Source organism: Ochotona princeps, chromosome 29 (genome assembly GCF_030435755.1).
Source record: "Ochotona princeps isolate mOchPri1 chromosome 29, mOchPri1.hap1, whole genome shotgun sequence".
Lineage (NCBI taxonomy): Eukaryota > Metazoa > Chordata > Mammalia > Lagomorpha > Ochotonidae > Ochotona > Ochotona princeps.
This window is the reverse complement of record NC_080860.1, coordinates 3,869,979-3,886,189: the sequence shown is the minus strand read 5'-3', so window position 1 is coordinate 3,886,189 and position 16,211 is coordinate 3,869,979. Positions and strand designations below refer to the sequence as shown.

Genomic DNA, 16,211 nt, shown 5'->3' with positions numbered 1-16,211 from the left:
GGCTGGAGGGGGTTGCATCCTAGACATGAGTATCTGTGTTGTGGGATGGCAAAGTTGGAGTTCAGTGTAGGACATCTCTCAATGGCAATCCTGCTTGTAGGCAGCAGGGGGTGCTGTGACACAACAGGTGCAATGCCGGGCCTGGGGGTGCCCAGGCTAGTTGCCAGCCTCAGGCCTCTCGGTACACAGAAGGTTGTTCTGGGAGGGATGACTGACCAAGCTTCCCTCTGGGCAGCAAAAGGCTCAGTCTGATTTCCGTGAATCTTGAATTCCCTGGCACTCAAAAATCCCTTGGTGATTTGTTGGGTTTGTTTGTTTGTTTGTTTGTTTGTTTTTGCTTTTGTTTTCAGACCTGTTCTCTTCCAGTCGCTCCATTTTTGGCTCCATGCTTCTCACACCTGCTTCAGCACCTGCCCCAGATCCCAACAGCCCACCTGCTCAGGTAGAGGAACGTGGGGGGTGGGTGCCAGGAGGGGCGGCTGGTATAGGGCTAGTCGTTACCACCCTGCAGTGTAAACTGTCACAGGCCAGATCTGGGCACACTCGTGTAGGTCACGGCATCTTTGCAACTGCCTTTGAAAGCAAATATAGGGATGCGGGAGTGAAGGACCTCCATCACGGTGTGCTGCTGCCTCAGGCTGACCTGTGCAGGCAGCTCCTCGGGCCCTGCTAAGGTGGGGTCACTGGACAGGAGACGGGGGTCGTCAGGAGCTTGAGCCCCGGGTGTCTTTCTGCTCAGTAGTCCGCAGAGCTGCGCGAGGCAGTGTCTGAGGCTGCTGTCTGGTTAGACATGGTAATCTGGCACCGGCCTGCCGTGCAGACAGATCGGCACGGCTGATGCCACGGCGCTTTCCCCACGTAAGAAGAGGTGACCTGACCAGAAGCTGATACCCTCCCGGGGGACCCCCAGCAGCTGTGATCCAGGCCTGTCAGCCCTGTAACAGAAGATGTGCTGCAGAAATCAGATCTCCCAGGCTGCTGGCCAGCTGTGTGGGCAGCAACTTTGTGTTATCGTTTACTTCCTGTTGGAGACAAGATCACTGCGGGTTACTAGGGAGGCACAGCTCCAGCTCTCTGGGCAGCAGCAGGGGACCTGGGGGATCTCGCCCACAGGAAACCCACAGCTGACACAGCATTGGGCCCTTGCTTCTCTCTGTCTTCCTCAGGGGAACATCCTGCCTTCTGTAAACCTTTCTGACAGCCTCATCACGCCCCCCGAGGCGCCTTCCCTAGACCCTGTTGATGGGCAGAGCTGTGAACGCACCTCCCGGACAGGGAACCCCTTTATCCAGCCCACGGATTTTGGTCCCTCGGAGCCGCAGCTGAGCGTCCCACAGCCCTTCCTTCCTGTCTTCACCGTGCCCCTGCTCTCCCCCAGCCCGGCCCCGTCGCCGGTCTCACCGACATTGCCATTGGTTCCTCCTCCCTCCACTGCCCTGAGCCCCCCGACACCTCCCACCTTCCTGCCGCTGCAGAAGTCAGCAGGTGCCAGCAAGGCACCCTCCGTCCTCACCCATGACGCCTCCACCCCCACCTTCAGCCAGAGCCCTGGGCTTGTGATCACAGCCCGCCCTCCCACCCCCTCCGTGTCCCCCTGTGGCCTGGCGCTATCTCCTGTCACCCGACCACCAGCTGTTGGCCCACCTCAGCCTTGTTTAACTTTTGTGCACCCTAAACCTGTTCCCTTAACTGGGGGGAGACCCAAACAGCCCCCCAAAATAGTGCCTGCTCCCAAGCCAGAGCCTGTGTCCTTGGTGTTGAAGAATGCATGCATCGCCCCAGGTGAGTCGAGTGAGGGTGAGCTGGGAGGGAGCCCCCACTGCGGCCTTGCGGACTGCCTGCCCCAGCCCTACAAGGCGTGCTAGACAGGCAGTGACTCACAGGGCCCAGAAGGGCAGAAGGACAGGCCTAGTGTGGTTGGTGGGTTGGTTTTTTTTAATGCATCTTTTCCCGAAGTTGATTCAACCCAGTGGTGGCTTCCTCTCGTCAGGCAGCGAGGGCCGTGGTGGGCCTGGGGAGTGCACTGCTTGAGCCACACTGCACCCTGCACAGTGCCAGACCTGCCCTCACCTGCTCCGTGTCCCGGCAGCTGCCTTTCCAGGCCCCTCACAAGCAGTGATCATGACATCAGGCCCCATGAAGAGAGAAGGCATGTTGGCATCCACTGTGTCCCAGTCCAGTGTCGTAATCACGCCTGCTGCCATCACCAGGGTGAGAGGCCCCAGACACCTGTGGTGTCCTCACCCCGGGGGCCCCGCCCGGTGTGACCCACCATGCCTCAGAGGTCAGTGACTTCTTTCCGTGTCACTGCAGGCTCCCCCTGGTGTCGCAGAGTTCCACAGTGGCATCCTCGTGACAGACCTCAGCTGTGGCCCGAGCAGCCAGCCCTCGCCTGTGCCCCGCCTCTTTCCCAGCGCAGTGCAGGACGCTCTGGTGAAGGGCGAGCAGGTCCCTGCCACGGGGTCTGGTCAGTGCTCACTCGGCAGCTAGCACTGTTGCGGGGGACATGAGTGGCCCTGCTCTGGCTTGGGGGCCACCATGGGGCTCCCTGGGAGAGAGCCTGGACCTGTAGGATGTGAACAGTGAGGCCCAGCCTCAGAATGTCCCCAGGGCAGTGCTGCAGAGCAGGAAGCAGCTGGCAGCTAGGGTGGAGGGGCCACCCTCCTGTCCCCTGAAACTTGGCTCAGAACTGCCGGTTCTTAGCCAGAAAAGGTCTGGTTACATCCCGGCCAGCTTGGCGGGGTACCACGGCCACAGAAGTTCCTGGCCTCATCTGTCCTTAGTCACTGTCTCTTGCAGCTCAGAAGTCCTGTAGACCTGGGAACTCATCGCGTGTGTTGGGCCTGCGCTGGTCGGGCCCCAGGCCGTGACTGTCAGCAGGGATTCATGGCTACCTGGGCCACCTGTGTCACACCCTGAAGGGGACAGCAGATGTCCTCTTGTTAAAAAAAATTAAAAATATATAATTTTATTTGGAAAGCAGAGTTACAACAGAGAAAGAAGGGGGGACAGAAAGAGATCTTCCATCTGTGGATTCACTCCCCGGATGGCCACAGTGGCAAGAGCACCATCCCAGTCTCCCATGTGGGTCCAGGGGTCCGGGGCCCAAGCATTTGAGCCATCCTCTGCTGCTTTCCTAGGCTGTTATCAAGGAGCTGGATCAGAGGTGGAGCAGCCAAGACTCAAACCAGTGCCCAAAGGCAATGCTGGCATCACAGGCAGAGGCATGGCTACTGAGCCTGCCCCTTCTGTTTTGAACAAAGCAGAGCACACTTCCTTCCACTGGGAAGACTTGTACCAGGAGGGTCTTCACCCAGAGGTCAGGCAGTTGGGCGCTGGTATTCAAGCACTCTCCGTCCTGGAACAATTGTGAACGGAAAGACCAGGAGAGCCAAGTCAGATGCTGGCATGATCCGGGCCGCTTGGGTCCACATCCTTTGCCTGTGCTGTTTCAGAACACCACACTGCCCATCTGGGGGCTGCAAAGTTGATTTCAACCCAGTGGTAACGTCTGCGATCTCTGGGATTGCAGAGAGAACAAGTGTCCTCAAGGCGTTTTTCTTGGAATCAGAGACATGGTAGCTGGAGCAGGAGCCAGACCCCAAGCTGAGCCCCTGAGGCGTGCTGTGCAGGCACTGTGACCCGGGCTGGGCCCCCAAGGGGTGCTGTGCGGGCAGTGTGAGGAGCCAGGCCCCGGGCTGAGTCCCCAAGGGGCCTCTGCATAGCATGGACATGCTTCTGTTCCCTCCAATCCCTAACAGGAGTGTGTTCTTACAGGTTGGGATGCCCCCAACTCAGGGCAGGCATCTCCGTGTGCATCTGAGCAGAGCCCCAGTCCTCAGTCTCCGCAGAACAGCTCAGGGAAATCCTCCACAGACCCCAAGAATGTGGCTGCGTTGAAGGTACCTGGCAGGGGAGGTGGGAGCAGCACGAAGGAGGGCCACAGGTGCGGCTGGAGGGCACCGGGCACTATGCCCTTGAATTGTTCCCACAGTGCTGCCTCCCAGCAGCCAGCCCTGTGGTGACATGGGCCAGTCTGAGAGCTCAGGGCCCCTGAGTCCCAGGACTGGTGCTAAGCCCTCCTGGTATGGTGGCACTACAGCCTCATCCAGGGATTGCAGGAAGGAGGGGTGATGGGAAGGACTGAGCAGCAGTGGCAAGTGTGGGTGAGCTGGGACGTGGCAAAGCACACAGCACCTGCAGCCTGCTGTGCTGTCTCTAGGGTCCCCAGTGTCCTTCCCTGCCCCTCGGGGCTCCTGGACGTGGCCTTGTAGCTTACTGCCATCCTCTCCTCCATTGAGGCTCTTGTGCTGGCCCGCTAGGCACCCCAGGCTGCTCATCTCCCCTAAGCCACCCTGTGTCACACTGGGGGTAAGGTGATGGCCCAGGGTAGCCTGTGCCTCAGGGACTCGGTGCTTCCCTACAGAACCGGCAGATGAAGCACATCTCGGCCGAGCAGAAGAGACGTTTCAACATCAAGATGGGCTTCAACACTCTCAACAGCTTGATCTGCAACAACTCCAAGCTGGTGGGTACCCGGGCCTTCTGTGGGGTTGGCACCCGTGCCCTGAGCCGCTGCCTGAGTCGCCTGCCACTCCGCAGACCAGCCACGCCCTGACACTGCAGAAGACAGTGGAGTACATCACGAAGCTGCAGCAGGAGCGCAGCCAGCTGCAGGAAGAGGCCCGGCGCTTGCGAGAGCAGATCGAGGAGCTCAACGCCACCATCATGTGAGGCTCTAGCCTGGCTCCTTCCGCAGCTGCCCACTACGGCCTCGCCATGCTCGATGTGCAGGCCCTCACCGGCCAGTAGCTGCCCCAACTCGCCCCTGACTCCTGTTGTTTCAGCTCCTACCAGCAGCTGCTCCCCGCCACGGGGGTCCCTGTCACCCTGCGCCAGTGTTACCACCTACAAGACATGTTTGACGAGTACGTTAAGAGCCGGACGCTGCAGAACTGGAAGTTCTGGATCGTATCTTTGCGTGTTCTTTGCCCCACCTCCTCCCCCGGCAGTGCGTGAAGCAGCTAGCAGTTACCTTTCTCTGGTTGTCACGGGGTTCTTGAGGACAGGAGTCAGCAACGGGGCTCAAGTTGGGGTCAGGGCTGCTCGGTGAGCCCTGCCCTCTGCCTGCTTGAGAGGGAGGCGGTGGCAGAGCCTCTGCAGGTGCAGCCGTGGGGCAGACGGGGTCTCATTCAGCCTGGCAGGGAAATGGGGACTGCTGAGCCATAGAGCCCAGCTGTAGCCAACATTCCAGGCAGGTGACCAGGGAACGTGCTGTGGGTATGCGCTGTCTACCCATGGGCAGGCCCCTGCTGTCCCCTGGGGAATCGCTGGCTTTTCTTCCCAGTCTGGACTGAGCTCCGCCCTTCACACCCGCTTGTCCTTGACCCACATCGTGCAGTTCAGCATCATCATCAAGCCGTTGTTTGAGTCATTCAGGGGGGTAGTGTCCACCAGCAGCCTGGAGGAGTTACACCGGACCACCCTGTCCTGGCTGGACCAGCACTGCTCGCTGCCCATCCTCAGGCCAAGTGAGTCAGGACCATGCAGGGGGCTTGCTGTGGGAGGGGCGGTGGCGAATGGGTGTGGAAATCACCCAGCTAGGGACAGTTCTGAGGAAGGCACTGGGAGCCAGGCTGGTGCCAGGGGCCCAGGATGTGCGATGTGCCATCTGCATGGCGCTGCCTGGGGTGACCCCTTAGAGCTACCCTCTGGCCTCCTGAGTTCCCAAGTCAGCATCTGCCCATCTCATCAAGCCCAGCTTAGGCCGGTCAGGCTCTGTGTTGGATGCTTCTGGAAGGTGTTTTCTTGATGAATTCTTCTAGTTACAGATAAAAAACATTCCCATGTTATCAGGGATATCAAAACTCAGTATTAAAGGGAGCAACCCTGGATGGCTGGGACAGGCTGGAGTCCCATGGAGTTGGGAGAGCTCCCCTGCAGCCGGAAGTGTGAGTGCATAGGGTTCAGCGAGGGGCCTTCCACTGTGCGGGGCCTGACAGCTGACGGGTGGCTGGTGTGCACACGTGTGCACAGGGCCCCTGGCTGCGTCCCCGGCTGACCACCCCTCTGTCTTACAGTGGTGCTGAACACGCTGCGGCAGCTGAGCACCACCACGTCCATCCTCACAGACCCATCCCGGCTGCCAGAGCAGGCATCAGAGGCCGTCACCAGGCTGGGCCAGAGAGCGGGGGAGTCTTAGCTGCTGAGCAGCCTGTGAAGGCATGAGCTGCTGGGAGGCCTCTTCCTGCCTGTGCGTCCCAGCCCCTCGATGCCCAGCGATGCGCCCTGCGGCCCTGTGCCACACAGGGTGCTTGCTCAGGTGTGAGGCAGAGCTGGACCTGCTCCCAACTCTAGCCCATCCGGGAAACCCCTTGCTGTGACCTCACTCAGCGACCTCAGTCACCAATTACCCTACCCTCCAGGAAGCCCATGCAAAGGGAAATGAGTTCCCGTCCAGTCTGGCCCTCCTGGTGCCTGGAGGCTCTTGTGTTGTGGGCAGCCTGTTCTGACAGCAGGAGTCTCTTGACTGGACATGGATTTCACTGATGGCGCCTTCCTGTGCAAGGGCTCCAGGGGCAATTCCTTCTTGAGAGACCCTCAGAACACACGGGTGCAAAAGCAGTGGGTGTGGACATCCACGGGGAAAGAAGAGAAGCACAAACCACGCAGAGGTGCCGTCTGCTCCAGAGCTTCCTGGCACGGCCACGTCCTGAGATGCCTGCAGCAGGGTCTCAGGCCCCTCGCACTGTGGCCCTTCTGCCTCTCCAGCAGCTTCCCTGCACAGAACTGGAGGAGCAGGCCTGCCCAGGGAGGCGTCTTGCCTTGCCACTCTCACATGACCCTGCGCTACCGCCGTTGGCCTGCTTGTCTTTCCTGACGTTTGCCAAAAAGTCCCGAACCATGACAGTTTTCAGACCAAAGACGTCATTGCAGCCCGTGTCTGTCATGGTCACTCCTTGCCTTTGGAGGGAGACCGGCAGAGCTGTGAGGCCAGGCCTCAGGCTGTCTAGGCCTCTTCTGGTCTGTCACACAGCGGAGTGTGTGTCTTCAGATTTGGCTGGAATTGTGTGGGCCACGCAGGAGAAGTGGCGGCAGCCCAGGCAGTCCTCACTCTCCTCCCCAGCTGTCCCTGCGGGCAGCCAGGGTGGCAGTGCCCTCCCCAGTGCGGATTATGTCTCTGTCTGTGCCTGGCTCCTGTGGCCCCCAGAGCAGCCCCGTGTCCCGTGCGTCTCTCCATTCCGTCCTGGGCAGGGCTTTGAGGGAGCCCTGGACCAGCCCCTGAGGTTGCTGGAGGCCTGAGGAACTGGGCTTGGGTGGGCAGTGTCTCCATGGGGCTGGGGGAGGGGGAGCTTTCTCTCCAACCCCTGCCTCTGCCACTGCAGCTCCCTGGGCAGGACTGCTCAGGGCCTCAGTCCCCACGCATCTGCTGCCCACATGTTTACAGCCCTTGCAGCCCACCTGCCAGGCCAGCCCCTGGCACTTCTACTGGGAAATGGGATGGAACTCGTTCTTGTACATGGTACAGGACAGGCGAAAGTCACCTTCAGATGAAGGTCACCATGGTAAGAAGGAGAAGGGGGCCTAGGAGAAGGCCCAGAGCCCAGCCCCTGCCCACTCCTGTGCCTTGCTGCATTTGCGAATGGCCGTGTGACTGCCCAGCCGAGGACACTCCTCAGTCACTAGCTTTCTCTCCATTCCTTGCTGGGAGTCTTAAAAAAAAAAAAAAAAACTCCATGGGATATAAAATTGGCCTTCTGCCTCCTTGGCCTACCTCTTCCTTTTGCTGAATTATTGTTCACTGTTATTTGTGATTGTCTCATCATAGTTAAAGCTGTTAGGTTGTGTGTGTGTGCGCACACGCGCATGTGCAGACCCCTAACAAGATGCATGTTTTTGTCTTTAGATGCGATACCCACTTAAATCCACTTCTCTTGGTGCTCACATTCGCAGGGGCAGTGAGGCCCAGATGCAGCCACTTTGCTGCAGACACGATTGTCCCTTGCCCTGCGAGTTTCTTTATTTTGCATTGTTGGCCTAGTGTGGGTGACCAGGCTGAGAGATAGCCTTGACCTCTGCCAGGCTCCTGGATCAGCATTCAGGGACAGCTGAGACCCTGGGCCAGCGCAGCCTTGCTCACATGCCAAGCATGCCTAACTTTCAGCATCATTTTTGTCCCCAAATACACTGTGAAGAACAGAGAATCCATCTGGTGAGAAGAATCCAGAATGCCCGCCATCGTGACACTGAAATGTCTCAGTGCCCTCCGCAGTGGCACCCCACTGTCAGCTCTCACTATGAATGGGAGGCACAGGACAGGCTGCTGCGGGGCTTTCTGAAAAGTGAGGCTGCCCAGATGGGTTGGGGTGGCCCCACCGTGTGTTCTCTGCCCTGACTTGCTCATCTCCCTCTGGACCTGGCCCACCTGCTTACTAGAAGTTGGTCCTACACACTGCCCTGGCCCAGAGACGGCGGCCTGTATTCTTATGGGACATGGAACCCAAAACTCCATACCACGTCTCCCTTGGCAATCCTGGCCTGCCCCACTCTGCAGGGTGGGCAGGTGGGGTGTCTCCTGGGGTGTGTAGGGCTATAGCCCAGGGACTGGTGCGGCCTCAGCTGAGCCTGTCATTGTGGGCTGGATCTGCTAGGGACTGGCACCTCCCCTGTGGGTGCTGGCCTCAGGCTGCACACCCTGCCCTGGGACAGGAGTCATCCCCTCTCATCCTCTCTGCCTATGCTTCGCCAGCTCCTCAGTTTGCCTCTGGCCTTCTGACAGGTGGCCTGGCTCTAAGGTGAGCCTTTCTCCCTTGGTGGGGAAGTGCTTCTCCTGTAGATACCCTGCTTCCTAGAAGAGTTCCAGTGCATCTGCCCCTGCCGCTATGTTTTCCCTGTCAGTTTTCCTGTGGGGATCAGCCAGGGAGAGGCCTTGCCTTGGCAGGTGTCTGGCATCCTGCATGGCAGTGGAGTCAGCTTTTGGCTCAGTCCATTCGGCACCAGGAGCAACCAGAGTTTTTTACCTGTCTGGAGTGCATGCGAGAGAAGGGGGCAGGGCCAAGGTGCTCCTGAGCATGGCCTTGCCAAGCCACCAGACACACGGACAGCGCAGTCGGCATGTCTGCCGTGCCACAGTGAGCCTTGGAGAGCAAAGGGAATTGTGCTGGGCGCATGCACGTGTGTTTACTTTGTGGAATTTTATTGTGAAATTCTTTTCTGGTTAAGTAGCAGTGTTCAACCCTGGGCATGGCTAACGGAGAATTCAGGTCTCTCAGTGCAAAATGAAGATCGTGGGCAGCTGGGAGGCATCAAAGTTTACATCGTTTATACCCTGTGGTTGTAAAGATGGCCCTATCCATTGGCCCGGGACAACAGGTTCCCCGTTTGTCCCACACCGCCACAGCCCGGGAATCACTCGCCCTTTCTCAGGCTTTGGTTTTCTGCATCAATGACTTTTTTTTCTTCCCTGTGGTGAGCTTTGGAGCCGGTCACACCTCATGGCCTGAGAGACACATCTGGGGAAGACTGGTTTGACCAGGGCCCCCCAGAGCACAGCCTCTGCCGTCAAGGGTGCGTGTCCCCACCACCTGTACTCAACACTACAGCGCGTTTGTAAAACTATATTTGCATCCAAGACAATAAAGAAAACACCTTATTTTTTGAAAGCCTGTGCTGTGTGGTCTTCAACGTTGCCCAGTGGAGGGGACGGTGAGGACCACAGGATGACGCCTGCTCCTGGCCAGCTCTCGCAGTTGCTGAGCCCTGAGGGGTGGTGGGGAGCTCCCCCAGTAGGCCTTGTGGCCCCTCTTTCCTCAGCTGGGTCTTAGACTAATCAGCTGCAGGGCGTTCAGGCTCACAGCACCGTGTGTGCCCTGTCAGGAGTGCAGGCAGCAGTGCTGAGCTGTTGCAGCTCACCAGGGGTTCCACATGCTCTCCCAGCTCACTGCAGGCCCAGGGCAGAGGCAGCAAGTTGGAGGAAGCTGCCACGGAGGTGTCGCTTTTGGCTGCCATCTTCCCATGCCCCACACCCTCCTCCACAGGCTGACCCGGCACAGAGCCACCCCTCCCTGGCCTGTTGGCTGTGCCCGATCTGGACTTAAGATACAGCAGACTGCATACCTGGCCCAGGGGCACAAGTCCTTGAGATGCAAAGCAGGACCCTAATCCTGGAGAGCCAGACCCCAGGCTTCCTCGGCTTCCGTAAGTGAAGCAAGGAGGATCTCTTGTTCTTTATAGTATCCAGAGCCCAGCTCCACCTGCATGGAGTTGTAGGAGACGCTGGGGGTGTAGTCCGAGAGAAGGCAGAAGTCCAAGGAGGCAGGAGTGTGGCCAGTGTCCAGAGACCCCTCCCGATCAGGAAGTCATCCCCAAGCCCCACAGTGGCCACGTGTGATGCAGCACACACTGGTGAGGCCTCACACTGGCACAGCCAACTGCCCCAATGCAGAGAGGGAGAAACTAAAGCTGTTTCCGAGGTTACGAGACGGTCAGAGGAGGCCACAAGGCTACTGCTCTCATCCGTTCTGTGACCTTGCCCTCTAGCTGCTGAGCTAGTCCTCGAAAATCTCTGTCCATTCCCTCCCATTCTGCGTCCCCAGCCCTGGCCATGGCACCCATCAGCACATCACTGAGGCCACATGACTTCTCAGACAGCTCAGGGCTGTCCCGGGAGACCCCCATGGGGGCCTCTCCCCGGCCCAGCCCTGTCAACCCTGCTTGCCTCTGTGCCTTGGTTTGCTGTTAGTTGTGTGAGTACCTCGTGTGCACGTTGTGTTTAGTTTTGTTTCTGAGGCCTGTGTCCTCTGTCCAACCCCTGTTCCCATGTTCACTCCTTTTTCCTGAGCTGTTCTTTTTTTTTTTTAAGATTTTATTTATTTTTATTGAAAAGTCAGATATACAGAGAGGAGGACAGACAGAGAGGAAGATCTTCCGTCCGATGATTCACTCCCCAAGTGAGCACAACGGCCGATGCTATGTCGATCCGAAGCCAGGAGCTAGGAACCTCTTCCAGGTCTCCCACACGGATGCAGAGTCCCAAAGCATTGGGCCATCCTCGACTGCTTTCCCAGGCCACAAGCAGGGAGCTGGATGGGAAACAGAGCTACTGGGACTAGAACCAGCGCCCATATGGGATCCCGGCGCTTTCAAGGTGAGGACTTCAGCCGCTAGGCCACGCCACCGGGCCCCTGAGCTGTTTCTCCTTGGGTCTTTCCTTAATGTTTCTCTCCCTGCTGTCTTGGCACATGTCCACTCCTGAGCCTGCACTCACAGGCAGCCAGACCTTGGCTGCCTCCCCAGGCTGTCGATCATGTTTGCAGTGCTCCTCCCTCCAGATTCTGAGCTTGTGGAGACAGAAGTAGCATGTAGCAGGTGCAAGGAAACCAGATGGCCCTTAGCCCCCAGCTCCACCCAGGAAAGGTGGGCTGGGAGGCAGGGATTAGCAAGAGCAACTATCAAGGCAAAAAGGGCCTTCAGAAACCCCCACGCCAGTCACCTCGCAGCTGCAGCATGAGGAGCTTAGCTTGGAGTTGGGAGAATGAGACCCAAAGCATTCCACTAAAACATGGACTTGATTCTGCACAAGTCCCCCGCATTTTTGGTCGTTATCCTTCATCTGCCAGGATCTGGAGGTAGGCTTAGTGTAGTCACACTTGTCCTAAATTGCAGTGAACCCACGTGCCACCCTCTTAGTAGGGAAAAACTTGAGCAGTATACCCACTGCGTCCACCCCGGCTTCCTCGGCAAGTTCCAGGCCCCTGGCGCCACCCACCCCGGCCCCACATGTACATCTGCCAGCAGCGTCTGCTCCCCCACAGGCTACTGACAGAATGTTTCCAGGACCATGTGAGTCCAGTCGTGTTGGCCATCTTCACAGGACTGGGGGGCACTCCCGTGTCAGTGCGGCCAGAGTTCAGAGGCAGCAGCTTTGGCAGTGGGATGGGACAGAAATCTCTGAACTGAACCTCACATGGCCATTCATGGGTGGGAACACTGCCAGGGCTGGTTGGTTCCATTACAGCTGGGCCTGGGTCAGGACTGGGAGGGAGCCCTCCCAGTTCTGTCCCATAGCCCTGAGGCCATCCTGGTGGTGTCTCAAGGCCCCAACACCAACCCTCGACAACAAGCCAGTAACCCCCATTGGAGCATCCAGAAGCTTCCTGCATATGGCGGTATTCCTGAGCTTTCCTTCCCTCTACCGGAGGTGGAACCTGGGTGACCTGGGCAAGGGGGCTGCTGGCATTGTCAGATCTGTCCATGCCACACAGTGGGGTGAGCAGGGTGTTGTGAATTCTTATGGGAACAGCAGTGAGCAGCCCTGCAGACCCTCTCACAGGTGGTGGCGTCTGAACCAGGAGGGGCCAGGCAGGGTGTTAGCCGGGCCAGGCGCAGGGGAGCGGATGGCGAGCACAGGGACCCCTCACTCGTGCCCTGCCCCTGGGGCTTTTCATGATCAGTTATCTCTCTCCTGCCTCGTGCATTTTTCTCATTTTTCCATTGACTCATTTCTCTGCTAACTAGTTTCTCTTTCTCTAATCTCTGCTTCATACCAAGTTTTCTTTAACTTTCAGTCTCCCTTCACAAAACTCTGTGTGTCCTCAAATGCCCTGCCTCTGTCACCCGCATGCCAGTTCCAGCCACGGCATTGCATTCTCCATATCTCCCCCATCTTGGCCTGTCCTGGCAGCTTTGCCTGTCCACCCCCACTACCTTCCCAGGAGCCTCTGCCTGGGCAACGATATTCTCCGTGTTTCACCTCCTGCATCGTTATACTCAACTCTCCACACAGCTAGGATAGTCTCTTTGAGGGAGATGTCTTTTTCAAAAAAAAACAAAAACAGCAGCAACAACAACAATAAAAAGACTATTGGGCCCAGCAAAGTAGCCTAGCAGCTAAAGTTCTTGCCTATTGCATGTACCAGGATCCCACATGAGTGCCAATTCATATCCCAACTGCTCCACTTCCCATCCAGCTGCCTGTGTGGCCTGGGAGGGCAGTGTGGCACAGCACAGGACCTTGGGACCCTGCACCCACATGGGAGACCTGGAGGAGGCTTCTGGCTCCTGGCTCGAGACTGGCTCAGGTCCGGCCATTGTGGCCATCTGGAGAGTGAACCAGCAGATGGGGGATCTTTCTCTTTGTGTCTCCTTCTCTCTGTAAATCTGACTTTTCAATAAAAGTAAATCTGTGTAAGAAAAACTACCTGAGAATCAGAGTTACATACATAGAGAAATCTATATATGTAACCATCTATATATGCTGGTTCACTCCCCAAATGGACACAAAGGCCAGAGTGGAGCCAGGCCAGAGCCAGGAGCCAGAAGCTTCATCTAGTTCTGTGTGAGTACAGGGGCCCAAGCACTTGGGCCAGCCTCTGATGCTTACCCACACCATCAGTAAGGAACTGGATCAGAAATGAAGTAGGCGGGATGCAAACTGGTGCCCAAATGGGATGCTGCTGTTGCGGGGGTTTAACTCACGGCGCAACACCAACACCTAAGACAACGCTGTTTAAGGTGGCTTATGATAGGTTATAGCCTTCCCTGCGTACACCCTCTGTGGCTTCCTGTTGCATTTCTTTAAAGTCTATATATTTATATCTTTGAAAGGAAGAGTTATAGAGAGGAAGAGAGATCTTCCATTCACTGATTACTCACCAATTGCCTGAAATGGACAGGGCTCAGCTAGGCCAAAACCAGGGGCAGGAGTGTCTTCCCGGTCTCCTGAGTCGCTAGCAGGGGCCCAAGGCCTCACTTTCTCTGCTCGCCCAGGCACATTATTATCAGGGAGCTTGACCGGGAGTGGAATGGCTAGGACTCCACCTGGTGCTCACACAGATGCCAGCACCTCAAGGTGTCATTTCACCAGCTGTGCCACAACCTGGTCACCTCCCACTACATTTGGAACAAAATCTAAAGTTGTGTTCGTGAACTCCTGCCTGCCTGCCTGCGCTGGACAAGCGACAGCTGCTGTGTTCCAGGATGTCGCATGTGAAATGTGAATCATTGCCATTGCTACCCCTGACTGTCTGGCCTACTTGGGACTTTAAACAACTACCATTGTTCCATTTCTGTCACTTTGTCGCCTGCCACCTCCTGCTTGGCTGCGTAGCTGCTGGTCTTCCCCAGGACAGGAGCCATGTCTCTGTCAGCTGTCTGCTGCAGTGCGCAGCCGCGGTGTGCTTAGCCCTGTATGGCCACGGCTCGCCAGGGTGCTGCAGCAGCCCATGAGGCAGAGCCTGCTGTTATCTCCACTCCTCCAAAAGTTATGCAACTTGCCCAGTGCTGATCGGAGCTGCTGGCCCAGGCATATTGAGCTGACTCAGTACCTCCCCTAGTGGCTCACATGCACCAGCCCCCACCATCCCCCTCAGCCTGTAGATTAGACCATTTTCAGCTTCACATGAGCTGGTAGCAATGGGATTCTCCTCTTGTTTCATGCCTGAGAGAACAGGGTTCCCTCCATCCTATGGGCACTCAACACACAGAGTCACAGAGGCTCCCTCAGCCCCACGAAGGGCACCTGTAAACGGCCCAGAGCTGACACTGCATGTGATGTGAATGACAAGACAGGTTTGCCCACACTCCTGCACTGTTTGAGCATCTGGGCAAGCTGGAGACATGGAGCCCTCAGATCGGAAAGGAAGGAATGTGACTGACTTCTGCCAGCCAAATCCTTACCAGGCCAGTGCCACTTCACTCCCGAGAGTGACATGAGCCTATTTCCCTGTGCGCTGACTGGGTCTGGCCTCAGAAGCAGGGGAGGACAACCCAAATCCTTGGGATCCTGCACCCAGAAACCTGGAAGCTCCTGGCTCCCAGCTTTGGATCAGCTCAGCTCTGGCCGTTACAGCCACTTAGGGATTAACCAGTGGATGAAAGATCTTTCTGTCTCTCCTTTTCTATAAATCTGCCTTTCCAATAAAAATAAATAAATAGTTCTCAAAAAGAAAAAAATAGTTTAAAAATATATAAAGAAGCAGACTGGCATTGTGGTACAGTGAATTAAGCTACCATCTGCACAGCTGGCATACCATATCAAGAGAAAATCTACATGCATTCATTTGCTGCATTTTAGCTCTTTACAGTACACAAGACACATTCCTAATGTAGTGTGGAGGCCAGCATGTAGGCAGAGGAAATGGCACTGTTTGTAGGTTAATTCAGGTCCAGGCATCTGCTTGTGTTGCTGCACAGCTGACCAAAGACAAGAGGGAGTGAATAATGAAGCCAAAGGGTGTGTTTCTTTCCACATGGGTCTATAAACGACACCCATGGTCCCCGCAGAGTGACAACTTTGCCATCCTGCAGTTGGGGCTGCCGGGCAGCTGTCCACTTCTTTATATATATATATATATATATAAATAAATTTATTTTATTTATGATGATATTTACATAGTTGAGAAGGATGCATGCCCACATGGACCCCTGATGAGGGAGAGGGTCAAGGAATGGGGAAAGTAGATGAGATAATTGCCTCCAATTTTTTTTTCTTGTGTTTGGGGGAAGGGGGAACAGAAGGGGAGAGGGCCGCTCCCAGCATCCTAACTGCATCAGCACCCAGGGATGGGGGCCGGGCATTCAGTGTCATCCAGGGTCCCCAGTGTGGCTTATGTTCCAACGGTACTACTTAAGTGATTTCCATAGGTTCTGCTGTTTTCGTTGCTCCAAGGCCGAGGAAATCTCCCCAAAGTCCATTGGCTGACACAGTCCATTCTATAGTCTCCACCTGCCCAAAGATACTTGCTGTCAGCTTCCAGCCAGGAGAATTGTACAGAATTCTGCCATGGCACTAGATGTCCTCTGCAGGCCCTAAAGAGCTGTCAGGTTCCCCATGTACCTCTGGGGGCTGCCCACCTCTGCTGTGCTCCAAAAACGTGTGCAGCTGAGTTCTCAGCCATCCTGCCGCCTCTCAGGCTCACAGCTGCCCTGGCCTTTGTTTCCTATCTGCATTGGCCTGATTGATTCCGTGGTTGATTCCAGATGCTAGCTGTGGCCAACAGTGCTGCTGGCCACATGGCGGTGCAGGCCTCTCGGTGAGCTGGCCACATGGCGGTGCAGGCCTCTCGGTGAGCTGTGTTCGTGTTTTCAGGGCAGATACCAGCAGTGGGGTCCCTGGGCAGGGTGGCAGGCCTGTCTAGTGTCTTGGGAAATCTGCACAGTGCCACAGGCTGCCAGAACTTCCAGCCCAGTAGCAGGATTTAAGAGCTCGCTTT

The 16,211-nt window shown here is 56.7% G+C and overlaps 1 protein-coding gene across 3 annotated transcripts in view; it reads left to right on the top strand.

Annotated features, from left to right (window-relative positions):
• The window catches only part of MLXIP (MLX interacting protein), a 40,467-nt gene extending 34,109 nt beyond the window's left edge, over positions 1–6,358 (top strand). Inside the window, exons 8-18 of one of the 3 annotated variants that reach the window (XR_009244376.1) lie at positions 351–442; positions 1,167–1,782; positions 2,090–2,211; positions 2,314–2,467; positions 3,778–3,902; positions 4,427–4,528; positions 4,603–4,730; positions 4,848–4,971; positions 5,402–5,531; positions 5,826–5,951; positions 6,081–6,204. Coding sequence is in view for 2 of the 3 variants with exons in the window: in XM_004595326.2 (XP_004595383.2) it covers positions 351–442; positions 1,167–1,782; positions 2,090–2,211; positions 2,314–2,467; positions 3,778–3,902; positions 4,427–4,528; positions 4,603–4,730; positions 4,848–4,971; positions 5,402–5,531; positions 6,081–6,202 (1,715 nt within the window). In the remaining variant the exon portion in view is untranslated. Of the gene's footprint in view, positions 1–350; positions 443–1,166; positions 1,783–2,089; positions 2,212–2,313; positions 2,468–3,777; positions 3,903–4,426; positions 4,529–4,602; positions 4,731–4,847; positions 4,972–5,401; positions 5,532–5,825; positions 5,952–6,080 lie in introns of all 3 variants that reach the window. The other 2 variants (XM_058656614.1, XM_004595326.2) reach the window with 2 other exon arrangements.
• Positions 6,359–16,211: the final 9,853 nt, after the last annotated feature.